This window comes from Penicillium longicatenatum (genome assembly GCF_028827895.1).
Source record: "Penicillium longicatenatum strain IBT 33135 chromosome Unknown contig_6_segment0_segment0, whole genome shotgun sequence".
In the NCBI taxonomy this organism is placed as follows: domain Eukaryota; kingdom Fungi; phylum Ascomycota; class Eurotiomycetes; order Eurotiales; family Aspergillaceae; genus Penicillium; species Penicillium longicatenatum.
Window position 1 is genome coordinate 4002008 of NW_026643123.1, and position 20503 is coordinate 4022510.

At 47.5% G+C, this 20503-nt stretch overlaps 9 protein-coding genes across 9 annotated transcripts; 6 read left to right on the forward strand and 3 right to left on the reverse strand.

Moving 5' to 3' along the window:
• Nucleotides 1–326: 326 nt before the first annotated feature.
• Nucleotides 327–1941, forward strand: N7484_009691 (flavin-containing monooxygenase; the record flags this gene model as incomplete). Its single annotated transcript, XM_057120078.1, has 2 exons — nt 327–1522; nt 1563–1941. The coding sequence occupies 2 exons, from the start codon at nt 327–329 to the stop codon at nt 1939–1941; spliced, it is 1575 nt and encodes a 524-aa protein (XP_056969633.1).
• A 209-nt stretch (nt 1942–2150) lies between these two features.
• Nucleotides 2151–3074, reverse strand: N7484_009692 (dihydrodipicolinate synthase family protein; the record flags this gene model as incomplete). The annotated part of the gene is made up of 1 exon (XM_057120079.1): nt 2151–3074. The coding sequence occupies one exon, from the start codon at nt 3072–3074 to the stop codon at nt 2151–2153; it is 924 nt and encodes a 307-aa protein (XP_056969634.1).
• Nucleotides 3075–3800: 726 nt separating this feature from the next.
• Nucleotides 3801–5470, forward strand: N7484_009693 (uncharacterized protein; the record flags this gene model as incomplete). The annotated part of the gene is made up of 6 exons (XM_057120080.1): nt 3801–3902; nt 3968–4054; nt 4116–4159; nt 4220–5000; nt 5067–5090; nt 5273–5470. The coding sequence occupies 6 exons, from the start codon at nt 3801–3803 to the stop codon at nt 5468–5470; spliced, it is 1236 nt and encodes a 411-aa protein (XP_056969635.1).
• A 39-nt stretch (nt 5471–5509) lies between these two features.
• On the reverse strand, nt 5510–8101 carry N7484_009694 (uncharacterized protein; the record flags this gene model as incomplete). Its single annotated transcript, XM_057120081.1, has 1 exon — nt 5510–8101. The coding sequence occupies one exon, from the start codon at nt 8099–8101 to the stop codon at nt 5510–5512; it is 2592 nt and encodes an 863-aa protein (XP_056969636.1).
• Nucleotides 8102–10986: 2885 nt separating this feature from the next.
• N7484_009695 (ankyrin repeat protein) lies at nt 10987–11276 on the forward strand (the record flags this gene model as incomplete). The annotated part of the gene is made up of 2 exons (XM_057120082.1): nt 10987–11076; nt 11181–11276. 2 exons carry the CDS (start codon nt 10987–10989, stop codon nt 11274–11276), a joined length of 186 nt encoding a protein of 61 aa, XP_056969637.1.
• Nucleotides 11277–12454: 1178 nt separating this feature from the next.
• Nucleotides 12455–12979, reverse strand: N7484_009696 (uncharacterized protein; the record flags this gene model as incomplete). The annotated part of the gene is made up of 1 exon (XM_057120083.1): nt 12455–12979. The coding sequence occupies one exon, from the start codon at nt 12977–12979 to the stop codon at nt 12455–12457; it is 525 nt and encodes a 174-aa protein (XP_056969638.1).
• A 5257-nt stretch (nt 12980–18236) lies between these two features.
• Nucleotides 18237–18854, forward strand: N7484_009697 (cytochrome P450; the record flags this gene model as incomplete). Its single annotated transcript, XM_057120084.1, has 1 exon — nt 18237–18854. The coding sequence occupies one exon, from the start codon at nt 18237–18239 to the stop codon at nt 18852–18854; it is 618 nt and encodes a 205-aa protein (XP_056969639.1).
• A 188-nt stretch (nt 18855–19042) lies between these two features.
• On the forward strand, nt 19043–19423 carry N7484_009698 (cytochrome P450; the record flags this gene model as incomplete). The annotated part of the gene is made up of 2 exons (XM_057120085.1): nt 19043–19191; nt 19264–19423. 2 exons carry the CDS (start codon nt 19043–19045, stop codon nt 19421–19423), a joined length of 309 nt encoding a protein of 102 aa, XP_056969640.1.
• Nucleotides 19424–19932: 509 nt separating this feature from the next.
• N7484_009699 (uncharacterized protein) lies at nt 19933–20451 on the forward strand (the record flags this gene model as incomplete). The annotated part of the gene is made up of 2 exons (XM_057120086.1): nt 19933–20161; nt 20210–20451. 2 exons carry the CDS (start codon nt 19933–19935, stop codon nt 20449–20451), a joined length of 471 nt encoding a protein of 156 aa, XP_056969641.1.
• Nucleotides 20452–20503: the final 52 nt, after the last annotated feature.

The window sequence follows — 20503 nt, forward strand, 5'->3', positions numbered from 1 at the left end:
AAAAGCAAAAATGAAAAGGAAATGAGTGGGCGGACAAAAGGCTGCCACCTGCACGCGAAGAGTCAACCGTCAAATCAGAGATTGAAGGATCCTGTAGGCGCCCAGATAGGTATCTATCCCCTCACGCCAAGAGAAGGTTGTGGAGGTATTCGTATAAACTTCTCATGGAGGCAAACATCCAAGTCCCCACTGCGTGGATTGTCGTCTTCCCCAATGAGCGTTCTCACATCATCGCCATGGGGAACTAGATTAGAGGCTGAAAGGGTGGGGTATTTGAGTTGTCAACATCTGTTAACTTCCTTACTCTTTGTATCTGTTCACTTATCATGCCTCCAGTCGTCATTGAGTCTGTTGACGCTCTTGTGGTCGGTGCCGGCTTCGGCGGTATTTACCAGCTCTACTCTCTGCAGAAACTAGGTCTTAATGTCAAAGCTATAGAAAGAGCTGAAGGTGTCGGCGGTGTATGGTACTGGAATAACTACCCAGGGGCGATGAGCGACACGGAGAGTTTTCTATACCGCTACTCGTGGGATAAGGAGGACCTGCAGACCTACCCATGGCCAAACAACTACTTGACCCGAGACGAGATCGTTACCTATCTTAACCATATCGTCGACAAATACAGTCTGCGCGACAAGTTCAAGTTCAAGACGGAGCTGCTGTCCGCGACATGGGATGAGTCGAAACGCAAATGGCATATTCATACAACTTGCGGTGATTTCATTGCAAAATACCTGTTTACTGCCGTCGGGATCCAGAGCACCATGAACATTCCCAGCTTCCCGGGCTTGGAGGACTTCCAGGGCCCCGTTATGCACACTGCAGCGTGGGATCACAGTGTTGATGTCAGCGGTAGATGCGTGGGAGTTATCGGCTGCGGATCAAGCGGCATTCAGATCAGCGACGCAATTGCACCCAAAGTTGCAGAATTGCACTGCTTCATCCGCCATGCGCAATTCAGTGTGCCCCTGCGGCTACAGCCCGTCACGGCGGCTCGGCGCTCTCAGATCAACTCTGGCTACGACGACATTTGGAACGCGCAGCTGAACTCGGTAACGGCATTTGGATTTGAAGAGCCGACAACGGAGGCCATGAGTCTAACTCCCGAAGAACGTGAGCAGGTCTTCGAGAGACTCTGGCGCCAGGGCAACGGCTTTCGCTTCATGTACGGTGGGTTTGGAGACCTCTGCTCAAACGCCGTGGCAAATGAGGAGGCATGCAAGTTCCTGCGCGCAAAGATTGAATCTATCGTCAAGGACCCTTCCAAGGCTGACGTCCTCACCCCAAGTGAGCTGTTCGCACGTCGCCCACCCTGCGATCGGGGGTTTTACGAGAAATTCAACCAGAGTAACGTCTTTGCCGTTGACATTTTGAAAACACCTATTGTGGCGATCGAGCGAAACGGTGTCAGGACAAGCGACGGGAAGCTACATGAGCTCGATATATTAGTGCTCGCTACGGGCTTCAAGAGCGCCGACGGCAGCTATACGACCGTCAAGGGGGGGGTTCCGCGGGCGAGGCGGTATATTACTAAGCGATCATTGGAAGGAACATGGAATCAGAACATACGCCAGCATGTTCCTCTCATCTTTCCCGAATCTCTTCATGATTACTGGCCCACAGGGCCCCTTTAGCAATGCGCCGACGCTGATCGAGGCACAAGTGGACTTTCTGACGGGGATGCTCAGGGATCTGCATGGGCTGAAAGGCGACAGTTGCATCGTTGAGTGTACGGAAGAAGCCGAAGCCGAGTGGGTGGACGTCTGTGATCAGCTAGCTGCTTCTAAAACATTGTTTGATAGGGTCGACTCTTGGATCACAGGAAAGAATATCCCCGGGGCAAGGCCTTCAGTCAAGTTCTATTATGGTGGATTAAAGGCATTTCGTGACTTCCTGGATGCTACGAGGGCCAAAGACTACTGTGGACTGGTGGTATCCTAGATTGTACGCTCAAATCCAGTTCAATCACAGTAGGCCTCAAAGAGCATCTATCTACACACTTCTCAAAGGGGTCTCCCCAATACACATTCCTCTGCTATCCTATCCTATCTCTTGATTGGGGTAACTGGGCGCTTCCTAGTCGACCATTGGCCGATCGTACTGGACTAGCCTAGAGCGTGCCCCCTTCGACATCCGTGGACGGCTAAGTACTAGGCTTGTCTGACAACACTCACCCCGGCATTTTCCATCAATGCAGCCAACTCGTCTATCAGGCCTCCCTCAAGCAATGCAAACGGCCTTCTCAGTCCCCCGGTCCTCAGGCCCCTCAACTCAACCCCTGTCTTAACCGCCGCCGCATAATTATGAGTTTCCAGGAATTTACAAATCGGCCATATTTTCGACCACAATTTTCTGCCCTTGTCCAGGTTTTTCTCCACAGCCATGGCCTCCCAAAGCTCAACCGCCAGCTCAGGGATGAAATTGGCAGCACCCCACACGGCCCCCGGAGCCCCCGCAGCAAGTCCGTAGAACATAAGCGTATCCCAACCGTTAAATGTAGTGATCTTGTCCGAAAGCCCGAATATCAATTCCGTGTATGCAGGTGCGTTGCCAGAAGTATCCTTGACATACTTTACGCCAACATCAGACAAACTGGCGATTTGACTCGGGGATAGCGTTACCCCGCTGGCGGAGGGGATGTGGTAATAGATAATCGGCAGCCTGGACGAAGAAGAGGAGCCCGAGGCCTCATAAATCGCAGCCAAAAATTCCCTTAGCTGCGTATAGTTCAAAGGGTCATAGAACGGTGGAACAGCCATTAGCGCTGCTGCGCCGGCCTGTCCTGCATGCGCTGCCAGCTCAACCGCTTCATCGGTTGATGTGCTTCCTATTCCCGCGATAACAGGGACCCGGCCTGCGGCAAATTTGATACAAAGATCTAGGAGCTCTTTACGTTCGGGGCGAGAGAGAGTGGTGAATTCGCCTGTACTACCAGCGGGAACGAGGCCGTGGATGCCGGCAGTGATGAGAGTGTCGATGTGAGAATGCAGGGCGGAGGCGTCGATGCAGGATTGGTTAGGAGTGAAGGGAGTTATTAGGGCGACAAGGATACCATAGAAGGAGGTAGGAGGCATTTTGATTGAGTCGATTTTGGGTGATTGTTAGATCAAATGTAACAGCCTAGTGCAGTCCTGGAAAAGGACGATGATGATAAATCGCTGGAGAGTGCGATGTTATTTCTGTCTATTTGAACTAATCGCATAGTTAGCTGGCTTTTTGCCTGATATTGATAAAAAGGCGCTGCGCTACCAGGCTGGGTTTAACCTAGCCAAGAGAAGTGCTAGCCGAGCCGAAATTGCCATAAAGCAGATACTTGCAGCCGTTTGCCCGGGTGCGTTTGACGCCTCCGCAAGGCTCTGGTACTCGCGAAGTTCAATCAGGAACAGCCATAATGGCCCTGGACGCCACTATGCGGCTCGGATTTAAATAATGACTGTGAGCGAGGCTAGCGCTTATGCCATGACTCGGGCGTGGTGAGACTGATGCCTGGAATACGTTGAGTGACCCATCTTTACCATCGAACTAAGCTACTGCCAGAGGGGAGGGGGTGCTCATAGAATAATCCGGTGCTTGGTATTGAACTACCTAGGTATTTACTTCATACTCCAAATTTGATCAATTCCTACTAATTATAAATGTAGACTAGTAGGAGAGGGTACAAGATGCGTTAATGTACGGAGTATTTGAATTACCACTATTCTTGCGTATGTACTAGTAGAAACCTGGCGCCCCCGCCTCCCTGAGCGGCTGAACCCTCCATGGTAAGTCCAGATGACCTTCATATGCTACGTTATTTTCTGATGATTTCCATGGAGCCCCCTGCTTTGTCGGTGGCCATTTCCGACGACCTTGCAACTGCCGTTGAGTTCAAGACATATGAAACCAGTGTCGCGATTATCGAGGTGAGTAACGTACCCTATTGTTATGGAGATTATTGGTACTAAGAATAGGATTAAACAATCTCTAGAGAACAGGATGGCGAATCCAACAGCCCATTCCGTGGACAAAACAGTCCGAGAAGGGAGCAATTAGTTTTTTGAGCGATCCCTCTCCGGTAGGGCTGTAAAGACGTAGAAAGCTATGATAGCTGACGCTGACTGAGAACCTGAACTCAGAGAGACAAGCGCAAATTACTCAAAAACAACCGGTTCAGAATCCTGTAAGTACCTTCATGAGCGCTGATCTCTCCATTTCTATATCCAGTGCTCATTATAGCTAGCCTAGTTGAAACTCCTAACACGACAACCTCCTACCAACTAACAACCATCACAACTGCCGCAAAAGCAGTCGGTTACATAACTGAGCGTTTCGATTTCTTCCTCAAAAACGACACGGCGGGCTCCGCGATCCTCGAAGATCCCGCAACAGGCATCAATTTCATCGCTCAAACCCCGCAGGATGACGGATATCCGTTCTTCGCTTTATCTCTCAACCACCGACCACAAGAATCCCACTCCCGCGGTATCGACTGGGAATGTTTACTTTTTGTCCGCCCCAGCAGTCTCTGGCACGACTCTGCGGAGCATCTGCTTTGCCACGATCCATTTCCACATGATTCTCCCGCGCCGATCCCGGCTGATCTCATGGTCCTCCCTGTCGTTTTGCTGAGCTGGCAGGTAGAGCAAATCATGACGGAAGTGAATGATATCAAGCGCGCGCTGGTGGCACAGTATCGGGCGTTGGTGATTGGAGAAATTGTGCAGCTTGAGGAATTAAGGAGGGCGAGGGATGAGCTGTTTAGAACGTGGCAAAAGAATTTGTTTCTGAAGCGCAGGTGGGATTTTGCTCAGGAGTTAGCTGGTAATCTGCTTATTGCGTTTGGGCTGCTCGAAAGACGATACTTGCATGGTCCAGGTTCGAATTACCATGAGATGATCGGGGCACAAGGAGTTTACTCGCCGACACTGATGGTGAGAGTCTCAAACCAGAAGGCGATTCTGAAGAGTGTCATTCACGATATTGATACTACGGCGTCGAGAATTGAGTCACAGCAGAAGCTGGTGAGTTTACCGCTCCCTTCAGCCTTGAGGATGCCTTAGGGTTCTTTCTAACCGAGGCAACTGCAGGTTGACGACCAAACCAACGCTGTGGTACGTATCGCTCTGTCTTATTATTTAGCAAGAGACTAAAATAGAGATAGATGGAACACCGTGACCGCGTCTCCCTGAAGATAATTGCAATTTTGACCCTAGTATTTCTCCCTGCCACATCCCTAGCAGTACATCTTGTCTTTCCTTGAAAATTTGAACCCAACACTTAGTGCTTGCAACAGACTATTTTTAGCATGGGCTTTTTCAACTGGAACATGAGTCGAGAGGATGGTGGCAGCTCTGCTGTCGTTTCAAATTGGATCGGGCTGTACTTTGCCCTATCGGTCGCGTTAACTCTCATCGTGGTCATCATCTGGAAAGTGGTCTCTCAGTGCGAGGAACGCAAGCGGAAGAAGATCTGGGCTGGGAAGATAGTATAGTATATGTAGAATATCCATGGATGTACCTCTTGTTTTCCTTCAATCTGTTCTTGCCTCCTTAGGTCCTATAGGGTATATTTCATACTCCTCAGGCAAGATTCTGGGATAACTCGCCACAATCGCGCGATCTATATCCCGCCACTTCTGCTCAAGATCACACCAAGGGACCAAAAACGGACTGCTGCGCTTGGCGATGTCACGCTCATCTCCGCGTTTCCACTGGTTTTTTAGCCGCTCTGTATTCCACCTTTCATGCTCTATCTCACCGAGGCGCTCGATCTGCGCTGCCATAAAGCTCCGCACGGGTTTACGGTGTTCCTGCTTCTCGGCAAGGAAGCACCTGATTTCGCGGAGTTTGGAGGGGATCATCTCGGCATGCGCACGGGATGATTCCTTTAATTCCTCGTCGGTCTCGTGCCAGGGCTTCAGCTCGGCTTTTTCTGACTCCGTTGCTGTTTTTGAACGGATGGCCAGATAGACGGCGTGGATTTCCTGCGCAAGTCTCTCGCGTAGATGGTCCGGAAGTGGGATGCCGTTGAGGTATTGGGTGAAGATTTTGTAGTCCACGTGTAGGTCAAGTTGCGTTTGAGGGGGCAGAGCGGAACGGTCAAAGTGGTAACGTCCATTTAGATGGCTCATGGCGATGATGGATTTCAGGGACAGGATTCCGTGCCTGTATGTGGGGACTAGAAGGAGGCCGTTGAGGACACTGTCGTCGATGTTGATTTGAGTGGATGAGGTAAGGTTTACTTCACGCTTTTCGAGAAGTGATCGGAGGATGACGGCGCGGCGGACGGGGTAGAGTCTGTCTTCGCTCCCGCTGGCGGTGCGAGTGACTTTATCAGGGCCTAGGATGTTGACGAAGCCGTGGAGACTGGCGAGGAATTCTTGGACTCGATTATCTGGGTATCTAGAAGTTTTTGCGGATCCATCGCGAAAGCCTTCATATGTTTTGGACGAGGCTGAGCTGAAGAAGAACACAGCGGCGCCAATCGGTCTGCTTACGCCGTGGTCGGGAAAGGAGCCAGATAACATGACATGTATGAGATGCGGTAGCCAACCCAGCGGCAAGCCGGCGAAGTCGGTATCGAAGCCCCTGAGGTAGACAAGGGGCGCAGAGCCTTTGAGTGAACAGTCGCGGATGGAGTGGAAGGCCGCGACTAGGTCGTCGACGCTTGTGAACTGCGACAGGTCGAAACGGAGGGTCGATGCCTTCTTACCCCTCGCTGCCGCTTCGGCAAGCTGCATCGCTGTAAAGGCCTTGCCGGACCCTCTGGGGCCGAAGAGCGCAATGCTGAGCGGCCTATTCATTGGTGCGGCGAGATACTCGCGTAGGAAACTGAAGATGGACCGACATGACTCAATTTCGTGCCGATCGAAGAGGACGAGCTCATTGAATTGAGCCAGCGGTACCTGGCTCGCCAGTAAAAGAGGCCCTTGCCGTACAACCTGACGTGCCACTTCTGCAGGGTCACCAATCATGTCATCGAGCAGAGACCAGTTCTCGCCGCAGTTGCCACAGGCAATGTCGTCAGATGGGATCGCGAAACGAATCAATTTTTCCTTATTCGTGTCTCTCATCACCTCCCTGGCTCGATAGACCGTCGATAATGAAGGTACCTCATTTCCAGGGTCAGCTAACCCAACCACTGCAAGCTTTCTCGCAGCCTGCAAGCCAAATTCAATTGCATGCTCGACACTCAACTGTGGGCTCTGGATCAATCCGCTTACAAGGCCAGCTACAAATGTCTCCGAAAGACCGGGTATTCGTCCTAGATTTCTCTGTAGGAATTCTTCTTCGGACGAGAATGGGTCAAAGAAGAGAACCGGCTTTGAAACACGCGAGCCCTGATGGTAGATTACGCCTGCGCACCCAAAGAGCACGACTAGATGCGCACACGTTGCCAGGCACGTCAGCTTCCCTACAGAGCCAAGCTGCTCGACGAAGTCCTCGCAGGTTTTCTCCCAGGATAGGCCGCGCGAAAGGTTGATCCCCTCGGCGCGCAGATCATTGGCGTCCACTACCACAATGAGTCGCTCGCGGTCTGGGGTCCCAGGCGTCAGGCCTGTCAGTGGACCTCGCCGGACCGTTTCCCAGATAGTGCCATTACACATGGGCCTTGCCATGTGGTAAACGAGGAAGCAAGGGCGGCATCCCTGGAAGGTTGAAATGGCAGCGGCAGTATCGATTTCAGTGGCAGCGACTTCAGTTCTGGTTTCTTGGAAGACGACAATAGATACTGCTGAAGGATCAATTGCCAAGGCAGAAAAATGCAATGGCGCGTACCAGCGTCTCGCCGTAACGATCTCCTGTATGGATCGGGGCTTGAACCTTGTACGGTGCTGCCCGCGAGAATCTGGGCTTGAACCAAAGTCATTGCGTTCGAGATTGACAATAGAATGGATCGTGTCTTGTGGAGGGTTCACGAGACTAGGCTTGTGAATATAGATGCGAGGCTCGGCACCCTCCAAGCCATCCTCCAAAAGGGTGGCCACAAGATTAGAGCCGACCTGGAACGAATATGCATTGTGCATATCAGACTTTCGAGTCGAATCGGCGAACGGGTATAGGAACAAACGTACGGGAGCATCCCCGACGACGATGACATGTTTTGAAGAGTCTTGCGCCATGGCTTAGTTTTTGGTTTTGGAGGCACCTGCCACGTCACTTTGGCCAGCCTGATAGTGATATCCAATAATACGACCACTGGTCTCTGAATCCTGGCGTTCGCTCAAATAATATAACCGTAGACCGTCCAAGTGTCGCAATACAAGGCTCGAATTGCACAGGCGGTATGCCTCAAGGCAGACCAGGCGGATTAGGAGAGTCTTAGACCCTCCAAGCTGTGGCTGTGAAGCAAGGACCAGCGCTATGACTCCACAAGTCTCGACTTGCATTTGTGGTAAGCGCTAGCAGGGAACATGCAGCAAACGCCAAGCGCATCGCTGTCCACCCAAACCGGCAAATCTCTTAGATTGGTAGGTAATCATTACAAGGTTAATCATACGTTCATGGGCTGCAGTCACGGCCTCAAATTTGCTTTCCGGGGCTCCGGGCAAGGCTCGCCTTTATGCCGATCGCAAACTTCGAGAGGCGCAGCTTAGAGCCATAATTTTTTGACTATTTAGCTCTATGAATCTTCCAGGGAACTTCGCTCGAGCAGCTCAGCCTTTAAATTCTATGAAAAGCCTATTCCTACATAATAGTCCACCCAATAAATTATTTAGGAAGTCTCACTGCTCACTAAGTAAGTACCAGAACTGCTGGCTTTATATGGTGAATGAGGTTATACCTACTCCGTACCTGCTGACCACTACCAAGATCCAGAACAAATGGACATCCTCGGAAAGCAATGTTACCCCCACGCCCCAGCGGACAACCTGAACGGTACCTGGACTTGTGTAGGTAGTACTCGACGAAGCCTGCGGTGTGGAAAATTGCTAACGCGAGGTACTCTGCCAAGTGCAACTGCAGCTTCGGTGGTAATGCCACTGGTGGAGCTACATTGACGGGCGGCTGGTATTGTAGCTCTTGTTCGCACAAGATATGTTCACAGGGGTGCTATTACAATTAGTCGCTGGATCATTTCGATCGTTCCTTGGTGGGGACTGATTATCTCTGCCGTCCGTACATTTGCATGTTATAGTTAATAATAAATGTTTAGTTTGTGTGTTTTACCAGATTGCTTGCATCATATCTCCACACGTACGACCTAAAGTTGATGCATCACTACTCGTGAGTTTCGTGACAGTCTTTTGATTCTGCAAATAGAAATGGCGATGAACAATGCTGATAGGACGATTGAGAGGAAAATGTGTTCAAATCGGAGCGTAAAATCGAAGTTGCCCCGACAACCTCGGACTGCAGGTCCCAAAGAATCATCTGACGAATACATCTCAGGACTCTTCGAAACTGAAGAATCCATGTCTGAATTGCGTACAATCTAGAACTCAAATGTTGAAGATGGATGGGAGCCAAGACACCGGGAGAATATAGCCAGATAGAGGGCACTGAGAGCGCGAAACACGTGTCATGCCGTTAAAAATACCTAGATACTCTTGATAAGAGAACCGGAAGATAAAATACATCTCAGTAATACCACATGCACACGATAACGCAATGTCATACCGCAATGTCTCTAGAGCTACGTATAATTTACGATACGGTCGCACTGTGCGCCTCATGCCCTGCAACAGCTGCTTAGCGCTTGCCATGTCACACCTTGTCTTGCGCTGTCACGCTATCTTCCTGGCTTGAACGCTTGCCTACATCGCTGACAGATTCTGATCTAGTAAATTACGCTCTATAGTTTCAAACCTTCAGCGTACCCTCGATGTTACTCCCCAATTTAATCGTTTTGATCATCCATCGCCGTAAGCTCCTATAACTAGCAGAGATAAAACGAAAACGAGAGTATAAGAACAAGCTATAAAGCTGGGATTTGGTGGAAGGGGCTCCACTTTTAGTGCTGACATTGGAAAGGCTCTGGAATACAGTGGACTGAGTACTGGTTAAGCTACTCGTTAATTGCAAGTTGGCTGGTGGGATTCTATTGAACAAGTGGAAAAAAAGTATTCGACCCAGTGAGTTACTCCTCAAGAGGCGTGAAGCGCTAGAAGCGCATGGAACCAAAATAGCTTACAGAAACACTACGAAATCCTTCAAGGAGCGGCATAGCTCCTTGGGAGGATTTAATCATGCCCCAAGAACTTCGAATCTCGAGTGGTCAATCAATTTTTACGTCTAGTAATACTCACCATAATTATGGCACATACCCCTGAAGGTACTATTAAATAATATCATATCTTCCTCTATAGATAAGCTTTAGATACAATTTAAGAAGTCTTTGTTTTAATGATATGTAGATGATTTTTGAAGGGGTTTAAAAGCTCAGTGACTAGCGCCTCTGTTGTTAATAGATCAGGGTTTCTCCCTATCTTTCCTTTCTTCTTCTAGACACCATCCACAATACTACGACGAGGGCAAGATCCCAGACCGCATTTTTCGTGAGATGTATGAAGGGCCACGGAAATCCATGACAGGGCCAAACTTTCTCGGATATCAAGACATTCCGAAAAAGGTGACAGACCATATGAACGAGGACAACATAGTGGAGATTTTTCCGTTCAGCAGATCACAAAACCTCCAGAAACCGTCTCTATGGTGAAGTTCAAATCGGCACACAAATTTAAAGACAAGGATATGAACAAAAACGCCTCGGACCTAGAGGCGCGGTTTACTAGATCTCTTGGAGCGGGTTTATTATTCCGGGGCCTATCTCGGGTGATGCTCCAAAGCCTCATGGCTTCTTTTTACACCGGTTTTGGAAGCGGGCAACGTGAATAACGAATTTGGACCAAGGTTTTATACAACTCCATCCCTCCTATACGCCCTTAATAGCTCGAGCTGAAGGTGTCATTTTGGTTTTTAAGGATCCCGATTTTCAAAGGCTACAGTGCCTCCAGCTACGGGTGGCGATTGGGAATCAACCACCGCATTTTGGCCAGGAAAGACTATGTCCAACGTACAGGAGTGGATTCCTGAGAAATGGCACAGAAGCGATGTTCTACAGGGTGCAGCATCTACGCTTACTGGTTCCGGAATTGTAAGAGCGCCAGGTGAACATACGCAAGTTGTAGATTGTTTCTGTCTCCTCTTTTTTTATCCCTCGGACACCTTCCTTACTATCCTAGCCTAGAGCCTAAACAGCGGCTCCCGCAGTTCGGCGAACACAACATTGTGGTCGATTGTCTGCCCAAGGGTAAGATTGGTATCAACTACGCTGCAGTAGTTGCTGCTGAGTGAAATTCTTCATTTCCATCGATTCGCTTCGGTGCATTCGTCTGAAGTGGAGGAGGTATACCATCGGTGGATGCCAATATTTGATTAGGCGATATCGTTGTCAGCCTAAATTCCCTAACAGACCAAAAAAAGAAGAAAACATGAAGAACAAAAACATACAACAGTTAGGATTCGCATGTGGTCACCCACCATACTACTAACTAACCGGCGTGTGGCTTAAGTACGGCTGAGCGGACGGGAAGCCCTGTTCTCCACACCCTATGGTCGTATGTACTTGAATATGCTTTGAGACGAGCTATATAGTGCAGAGAATGAAATGGCATCTCGAGGTGGATAAGTGCCACTTTAGCATCGCGCGACCTAGGGTGAGAAGGTGAAGTATGCAGAGCGGTTGTCCTGGGTCCCTTGTATAGCTTGCACTTGCTTGTTGTCTTGTATTGCTAGGTTGACCCGCACGTCTCCGAGTGTGCTGTCAACAAGCGTTGCCCTCCTCGACGTGGATGTACAGTCAACTCCCGCTTATGGTACGGCGGGTTATAGTAGAACACTCCCGGTAATAGTATACCATCCGCTTGGATAGACCCACTTTTCCGGGTTTTCCCCTACAAAACTCTCACTTATAGAACACTCACCTTTGTATACTCCCATTTTTGCTGTCATCCGCTTAGTCAGCTCTATTAGCCAATCAGAATGCCTGAATGCTCTACAACTCCCCCTGCCAAAGTATATCAGGCCGGCCACCCAAGCACCACCACTAAAGCTCTATATAATGAAGTACCTAATTGATAATGTTCGTAATGATAATGTTGTATAATTTGATCAATTCTAAGACTTTATTCGAGGAAGATATCATATCTAAAGATGAGATTTATGGGTATTATGTCATCCTCTTGCTTATTGTACCTCTCACTTATTGTACACAATCTTCCTTGGATGGTGGGGTGTACTATAAGCGGGAGTTGACTGTACATATACTAAAAAGAAAGTTTGAAAACCTTAGGGCTTTCTGTCAGATTGCTTATCAGAGTCAGGTGACTAGCGCCTCTATTGTTGATAGATCACGGTTTCTCCCTGTCTTTCCTTCTTCTTCTGGACACCATCCTCTTCCTTCATCGGTGCATCACGCCCTTTTAAAGACCATCAATCGGCAACTGGAAAGCAACCCATGGAAATCAAAGGATTCACTTACGATCCAAACCATCAGCAGCCTCTTTCATAACACGATAAGCTTCTGCATAATACCCGCATTCCAACAGTTCTTTTACCCCCGGCCACTCGCTCATCGCTAGTCGCCTTGCATGCTCCAAGGGCGACTGCAGCCCTAAATGTGCAGGCTTGACCTCTGGGCCAGGCAGACGGGGATCAGCACCATGTTCGAGCGATAGCTTGATCGCTTGGATGTTTTCTTTGATAAAGTCAGGGTTGCCCCAGTCCCCTATGGCGCAATGGAGAGGCCGACCGAGACTGCGACGTCGATCACGCTCGTGGTCCATCTCATTTGGATCGGCACCGGCGTTCAGTGCGGCTTTCATATTTTTCAGCTTCTGGGATATTGGGTGCTCGGCGATGAATTCCCAGAAGAGGGGTGGATGGGTGTTATGGACCCATGCGTCTGTGGCTTCCTGAGACCCAGGCATCTTGCTGGCGCTACTGGCGTTTGGCTTCAAAAAATCTGAGTTGAAGTTGAATGGTCGGATGTTAGACATGTTGGAGTGGTGACGAGACAAGAGAATATGACTTTTTGCTGAGGCGGCAGGGCGATACTTATACTTGGTTTAGGCATCCGCTAAGAGCCCCGTAGGTTTAGAGTAGTGCACCGTCGTTATTCATATTATTCATACTAAGAAAATTAATTTTAGTCTCGGGCCCCTAAATTAAAGTAGTAGAGGATTCATAGCAGACTAATCAAAGGGCCCTAAGCTATTAACCTATATATCTTCTTAGACCTAGGTAAGATCGGTGTATTAGGCGAGGCCGATCACCCCCTATGTGAGAATTCTCACCCTGTTCTCACCTCTATCACCCAGTCTGTAAAGTTCTCACCTATCTCACCCACACTCACCTAGCATAAACCTATCGCCGCTCTAATCTATCAGGGCTTTGGAGAGAATTAACCATGCGGATATAATGTGGCTTAGTACGGCTGAGCGGACGGGAAACCCTGTTCTCCACACCCTATGGTCGTATGTGTTTGAGTACGAACTGGGGTAGCTCATATCGTGCAAATGGTATTATATCATAATTCAGCATTCTGATTGACCTGGGCATCCGGAGGCTATTTATAGCACGGCTGCTCGTACTATTGAGCTAAAAATGTACAATGACGATTAGCCGGTAGATTGAATAAATTATGAAGCTTACGTTTTGGACTTTCCCTAAACAGGACAAATCTTATTTACTTTTAGCGCGGCGATGGTCTTAGAGCCATGATTTAGTCAGTGCCAGGACGATTCAACAATTTCTTGTTTTCAACATACTTTTTACCCAAATATTAACTTGGTCTTCTACATTTTGGTCCTTTTGTACTCCACTAGTTCACTCTCCGCGTGGCTTAACATGTCCATCGAGCTGTACCTATGACTCTTAGACCGCCGTGAAGCCAGGATCGTGGTATCGGGCCATTTCAACTCTATTCAGGAGTTTATATTGAAGGTTGACAAATATTACCGCTGGCATCATGACGGGATTCTGGGCCGAGGAAGTTTAGAGAAGTCTCTTTTCGGAAACTGGAAACTTGATTTCGCGCTGCGAGATGCAGTTCAAGCGATGGAATATCTTTCGCAGCACGAACTTGTGCTGAGCCCAAAAAAGCCACGTCCGAAAGAGTGATATTGACCTCCTTGCCGGAAACCAAAGCTTCGCTGCTCAAGGTCACGTATTATTGCGCCGGGCACTTTACAATGCGGAAGAGGTCCTGCCGGATGGGCCTGTCAAAAGAGCCTATCTTTCACTGAGAAAGGATCCGCTGTGGTATCTTCATCCAACCCTCACAGATCAATGTGCCAGGAGCGGCGGCTGCTGCGGTTGATCATGTAAATGCTGCCAGAAACGAGGACTTAAAGAAGGGTGGAGCCCGGGTGTGGGTCATTGTACCATGTTTTGCGGATGCTGCCTGAAAGACCTCGGGATTTCTTATGAAGATCAACAAGATGTTGAAATGGGGCGTAAGGTGACTGATTCCTGGTTTCGGCCCTTAAAGCAGGGGAAATTGTCCAAGAATATTCATTGGTAAAAAAACCGACAGGCCTTCTTTTCTGGTATTAAGTCAAATAGTTAATGGGACTTCTTGATATTGATTAACGAGCTATAATTATATTTCCGCCCTTTGCTTTCGTTTCTCTCACTTGGTCTAAGTGAAAGAAAAGAAAAAAATCTCTTCGATCAAGTGCTAGCGAGGTTAAAGTAGGAGATTTTATTTGTATACTATCTACATTCGATATAAATATGAATTCTTGAAAATAACAATTAATTTCTACACTAAGAGGGTAAGCGGAGCTTAGAAGCTTAGTGATCTAGATTGATAGAAAAATATCTTGATAGGTAGTGTTTATGATCCTTTCTTCGAAATCTCCCGGCCAGGGCAAACAGTCGCTTCGTGGGAAGTTTTTCATGGCTGAGCCAGATGGTAAATTTTCAAGCCTATGTGTACACGGTCGATCCTATCCAGGACGTGTCAAAACAATAGGATGATCTCTTCAAATGTATCAGCAGAGTGATCCTACGCCTCGGAGTTCAAAGGGTCTTCTGGCGGTGCTCGGGATTGGCGCCTTCGAGGAATCTGTCGAGGTGCCACAGCTTCGGATAGCAATTGCGCTCCGACCCTCGATCTGGCTGCCACACTGTAAGGGGGCCATCCAGACCCAAAAGATCCCTACATATAACTCGAACTCTAGTGGCAAGGGCGGCCACTGTGCAAATCAAGCAGGCATGCACACCGCAGTCGGTTTTGAGGGTTCGTTACAATGTCTATCAAGTATACATCTTGCTGGAAAAACTCTTACGCCAAACAGCGATGGCTTTAAGATACTTCGCAATGATATCCAGGCAATTGCGGTTACTTAACGCTGGCTGATGTACTAGAATTCAATGCGTTGGAGATTTCGTACTCTTTTTCTTAAATCTTCTTTACTTTTTATCTTCTCTCTTCTGCTTATTGTTACTATCTGTAAACTTAAGTAGAGATTGTCCTATCGGATAGCCAATTATGTCTCAGCTTGATCCGACAGTTAAACCTCATGCCTACCTATATTAATGACGGATACCTGTCGTAGCTGGCACTAGTGGAATGGTGAGACGAAGATGGGGTTGTGGAAGGACTTGCATGTGATCGTGATACAGCCTCGCGCTAATACATGGAAATTTGCGATGCCATATAGCTCAGTGGCAGATGATTGGGCAACACTCAATTTACCTGGAAAGGAGACCAAGTATCTTGGTAGTAAAAAAGAAAAATTGAAATGTGGCTAGCCAGGACATCACATGGGCGAGCGAGTTGCTGCCGAAGAACAATGGCACTGACGAAACTCGAAATACCAACACAGCGCTATTCTTTCTGGTATAGTTAGACTCTTTCGCGGCCGAATTGATGTTTTGACCTAGGCAAACCGAACGGACACTGGAGCTAGACACTGTTGGCAAATAATAGCTAGGTGGAAAAACCCGCGTTTTATCGACTCCAGGCCATGCCAAAATCATGGCCTAGGAATTACTGTTACATATGATGGCACTCTGTATAACCACTTTCATCATTTGGTGCCACAAATAAATTTGGTGCCACAAGCAAACTGTGGCAAAAAGAAAAGGGGCAAAAAGAAATGACCAGACTGGGGCTCGATCCCAGGACCTTATCGGTGTTAACGATACGTGATAACCAACTACACCATCCGGCCAATTGATATATGGAGTGGGGAATTGTGTCACTATGATCCACAATTAGAATTTTCCTCTAGTGGGACGGGTCAGAGTATGCACGTGACTGAGCATAAAAGCAGGGAAGTTATTCACAGCAATCTTTTTCAGTTTCTCTTAGTTACTAATCTTCCAAGCTCTTTGATATTGTCCATGGAGCTCTGGTGTTGCGATAATTTTTTTGACTCAGGATTTGTGGGAGGTTTTCAATGATGTTGACCGTCTTGTGCAGAAGAAGGCAGGAAATATATCGAGAAAACATTCAAGCCTTCCTTAGAAGTTTCTTAGAAATCATAACATACAGCACTCAGCAGATAGAATTAGAAGAGATATGTGACATCTTCTTTATGCCAGACACACTGGTTGATTCCGATGCCTTACCAATAGCACACGGCAAAGAATGTGCCGCTCTCTCCGCGACAAATGATTTATACAAAAGGGCACCCGAATTGTTGCGGTAAAGATTTGCCCTTGTGGGTGACATGGGCACGGTGTCAGTCTTTTAGGGCTGCAGACGTTTAAACACCTTGGCAGCATCTAATACCTCTCAAATTCTGCACTATCTGCTGCACCACACCATACATAATCGACCCCTCAGCTGTCATTTACGACGTGCATTAGGCCTTATCGCTTGACAGGAGAGATATCTTCCCATCATACCTGCCAAGGAAGCCCAGACTTCATAGTGATAAGTGTTGACTTCACTTCGGAATATCTTACTTTAGGTAGCAACCCCGCATTTGCCTAGTGGACATGCCTAATTTGGCGATATCTGTATACCTCAAGCGTAGCCTTCAATTCATCTTTTAATATGGCTTGAGCACATAGGATATCAGTTATTAGAGAACTGCATTCCAGCTGCATTTGAGACTGTCTAATACCTGGATGGTGCATCACAAGACCTTATCCATTTATAGACATAATAATCAATGCGGGGCTGGGCTCTCTTAGTGAAGCGCTAACAAGGTTACGTGCAGGCTGCATGGTGTGCTCATATATATAATGAAAATCTACGCGAGAGCTCTACCAATTGTAAAACGCTGCTGCTCCACGGAAATTCCGATAAAAGGAATCACAGTATCATGAAGTTCGATTGGGCGGTACACACGGACTTGGTGGGAATCACTTGCATATGAACGGCGCGATCCAGCGGCTTTCTAATCTGGGAAACCAGATTGGTGGGATATTGCAAGATATTTTGAGCTAGCTTCTTTCTTCGTGAAGTCATCTACATAATAGAAAAGCGCTTTGGAGCCAATGCAGGGAAAAGAAAAGTCTCGATTTTGCTGCTTCAGGTCTCAAGGCTCTCATCCATGATGAATCTGATTAATGCTGCCATTTATCTTTATACAGTTATTACTCCAACCATAATTGGTGCTACCGCTGTCATATTCACTGCAGCCTTTATAGTATCCAGGCTCTATCTGCACCCCCTAAGCAAGTTTCAGGGCCCTAATATTGCGGCTCTGACTCGATGGTATGAGTTCTATCATGATGTTATTCGTGGTGGAACTTATGTAAAATACTATCCAGAGCTTCATAACAAATATGGTATTTTGAACACCTTCCTCTCAAAGAAACTTGGTAGCTAACAGTTTTGAAGGACCGGTTGTGCGTATTGCACCAAACCATGTTCACGTCGACGATCCCGAATTTTACAAAGAGTAAGATTTCAGCTGCCCCGAACAGAAAGTAAAGCTCCCGCTAATTGAGAACAGGGTCTTCAAACAGCAGACGGATTTTATGAAAGCCCCATATTTCTATGCCAACCTGGGAGTCTCCGAATCGTTAGTGTCGATCCTTGATCCGCACAAATACCGAGTGCGGAGGACAATTGTCAGTACTCTTTTTTCAAAGCAGTCATTGGATAAAGTCATGCCTATAGTGCAGGATACTGTGGAACAAGCTGCCAATATACATCGAAAGCGATATCAAGAAGGTAAATGTACGGATATTCAGAAATTATTTCGATGTATTACAGTATGTCAAAAGCTCGCCCCATTCCAAGCCCGGAGAGTATGATTCTCAAAGATATACTAGGTTGATATCATTTCTATGGCTGTATTTGGACAAACTCAAGATCTTACATCCCAGGATAGATATGATATCTACCTACCTTTCTTGGCCAGTGTCGATGCTTTCACCAAGAACCTGTGGCTCACGAAGCATCTTCCAATCCTTCAACAGATCGCCCTCAATTTACCCGAGAAGTACGCTGAGAAGCTATCCCCAGGATACCTTAGCTTCCGAAACGTAAGTCTCGCAATCCGCGTGTGTATCTCTGGTCTAATTTTGTTTGTTTTAGCAATGCGAGAAATGGGTGAACATGGTCAGGCTCGTCATGAGAAGGGTATACTTCAAACAGAGGATGGTAGAGACACTGTGTTTGACTTGCTTCTTGAGTCTAATGATCAAAAGAACTACAAGGTGCCTGACATGACCGAGCTGGTAGACGAGGCGTTTTTGTTTCTTATCGCTGGCAGCGATACTACCGCTTACTCCATGGCCTGTGCAACCTACTACATTCTGACTCATGAGGATGTCTTATCAAAACTGAAAACTGAGCTCAGCGAAATTCCTCGTCACGATGACGGCCGCCTAGATTGCAAGAATCTTCAATCGCTTCCATACTTGGTAGGAATGCCTTACTCGCCATTTCCTTTGTCCCACTAACAAACCTCGGCAGACCTGTGTCATAAAAGAAAGCTTACGCTTATCATGTGCTATCCCGGGAATTTTGCCCAGAGTAGTCCCTCCGCAGGGGACCAATGTACAGGGAGAGCATATCCCAGGAGGTGTAAGTGATATTGTGCTGTGATAAAGCTTCCTGACTTGCTAATGAGATATAAACAATCGTATCTATGAGTACTCGAATTATCCATGACAATGAAGAACTATTTCCTGAACCAGAGAAATTCAAGCCTGAGCGATGGTTGGGCGATAAGGGTAAAGAGCTTGAGCGCTGGAATGTTACGTTTTCCAAAGGTCCACGTGCGTGCCTTGGGATCAAGTAAGTGGTGTTATTTGTTTCACATCTGATGACTACATAATCGAGGGTGCTGAGCTGATCTCTCTGTGACAGTCTTGCTTACATGGAGATTTACATAATCCTCGCGACTTTCTTCGCAGATTTCGATCTATCGCTTCACCAGACTGATGCGAAGAGTATGGAGTGGTTGGATCACGCGGTGGCAATCAATAAGTCCCACGTTACTGTCCATGCTAAACCATTGCGGGAATAGAAGTCACATCTTCGTTATCAAATTGTATGTCCAGGTGATTACCTTCATGATGCGTATTTTCGCCTGGCCTTGATCCAACCGCCTTTGTTTATTTGTTCTCTAATTGATGATTGCATTTATGATTCTGTGGAGACTGGCTTCCTTAAAAATCGCATCTTAGATAATTACTAGCCTCGCAGATCAACAAACAATATATAGGTACTTGAAGATGCCTGTAATACCACCAGCGGCTTTCTCGATCACAGGCTATTGTAAGTCCAGATGGCAATTTTCCCATACCATAGAGGCATCCTCTCGTGAGGAAAGGAGACTCGGATCGTGCATTCCTGTATCCCATAATTCATGGGAATAGTGGAGACGATCGCTGCTTTTGTGGGTGGGCCCTTTAAGGCTTTGTGCGCGGGGTTCGGTGCAAGATTTAGGGAGTTCGGACTTGGTCCGACTTTTCTCTGAGAAAATTCATAACTTCATATCGAGACATACGCTTATATAAAGAGAAGAACAGTACCATGGATCTCGGTAACTCGCTGTTACCGTCTTTCTACGAAAATGCCTTCTCCTATCTGAGCTTCCTTGGTCTATCCCAACAACCCGCCAGTCTGCATGTCAATACAAACATACTACCAAGCGATAACGAATTTCTAAACAACATTCCACCGACATTTGAGAATGTTTCGGTCTCATTTGTGAAAGACAATCTTGCCGTCATCCCCGGTGAATGGGAGGCTAGTGGCATCAGTAAGTTCATCTTCTATTTGAGAAGGACTTCGAACTAAACAGTTTCAGAAACACCGTTCTATGATATTCGGTCAGACCAGTCTGATTTCCAAGATGTTATGACACATATCAAGTCCGAAGACTTTATTGCATGGGACTACTCTTTTTTCAACATCATTGGACAGCAGGCAAAGCTCGAGAAAATCCAGTCGTTCGAGGGAGAATTTCCGCATGTCCATGAGGCGCCTGCCTATTTCCCGGAAACAAATGAGCTCTTCTATACCGATACAAGTGTCACAGGATGGCTTTGAGCACTTAATGTGGACACCCATGAGGTGAATCTGACGATCTCGTTACTTGAAC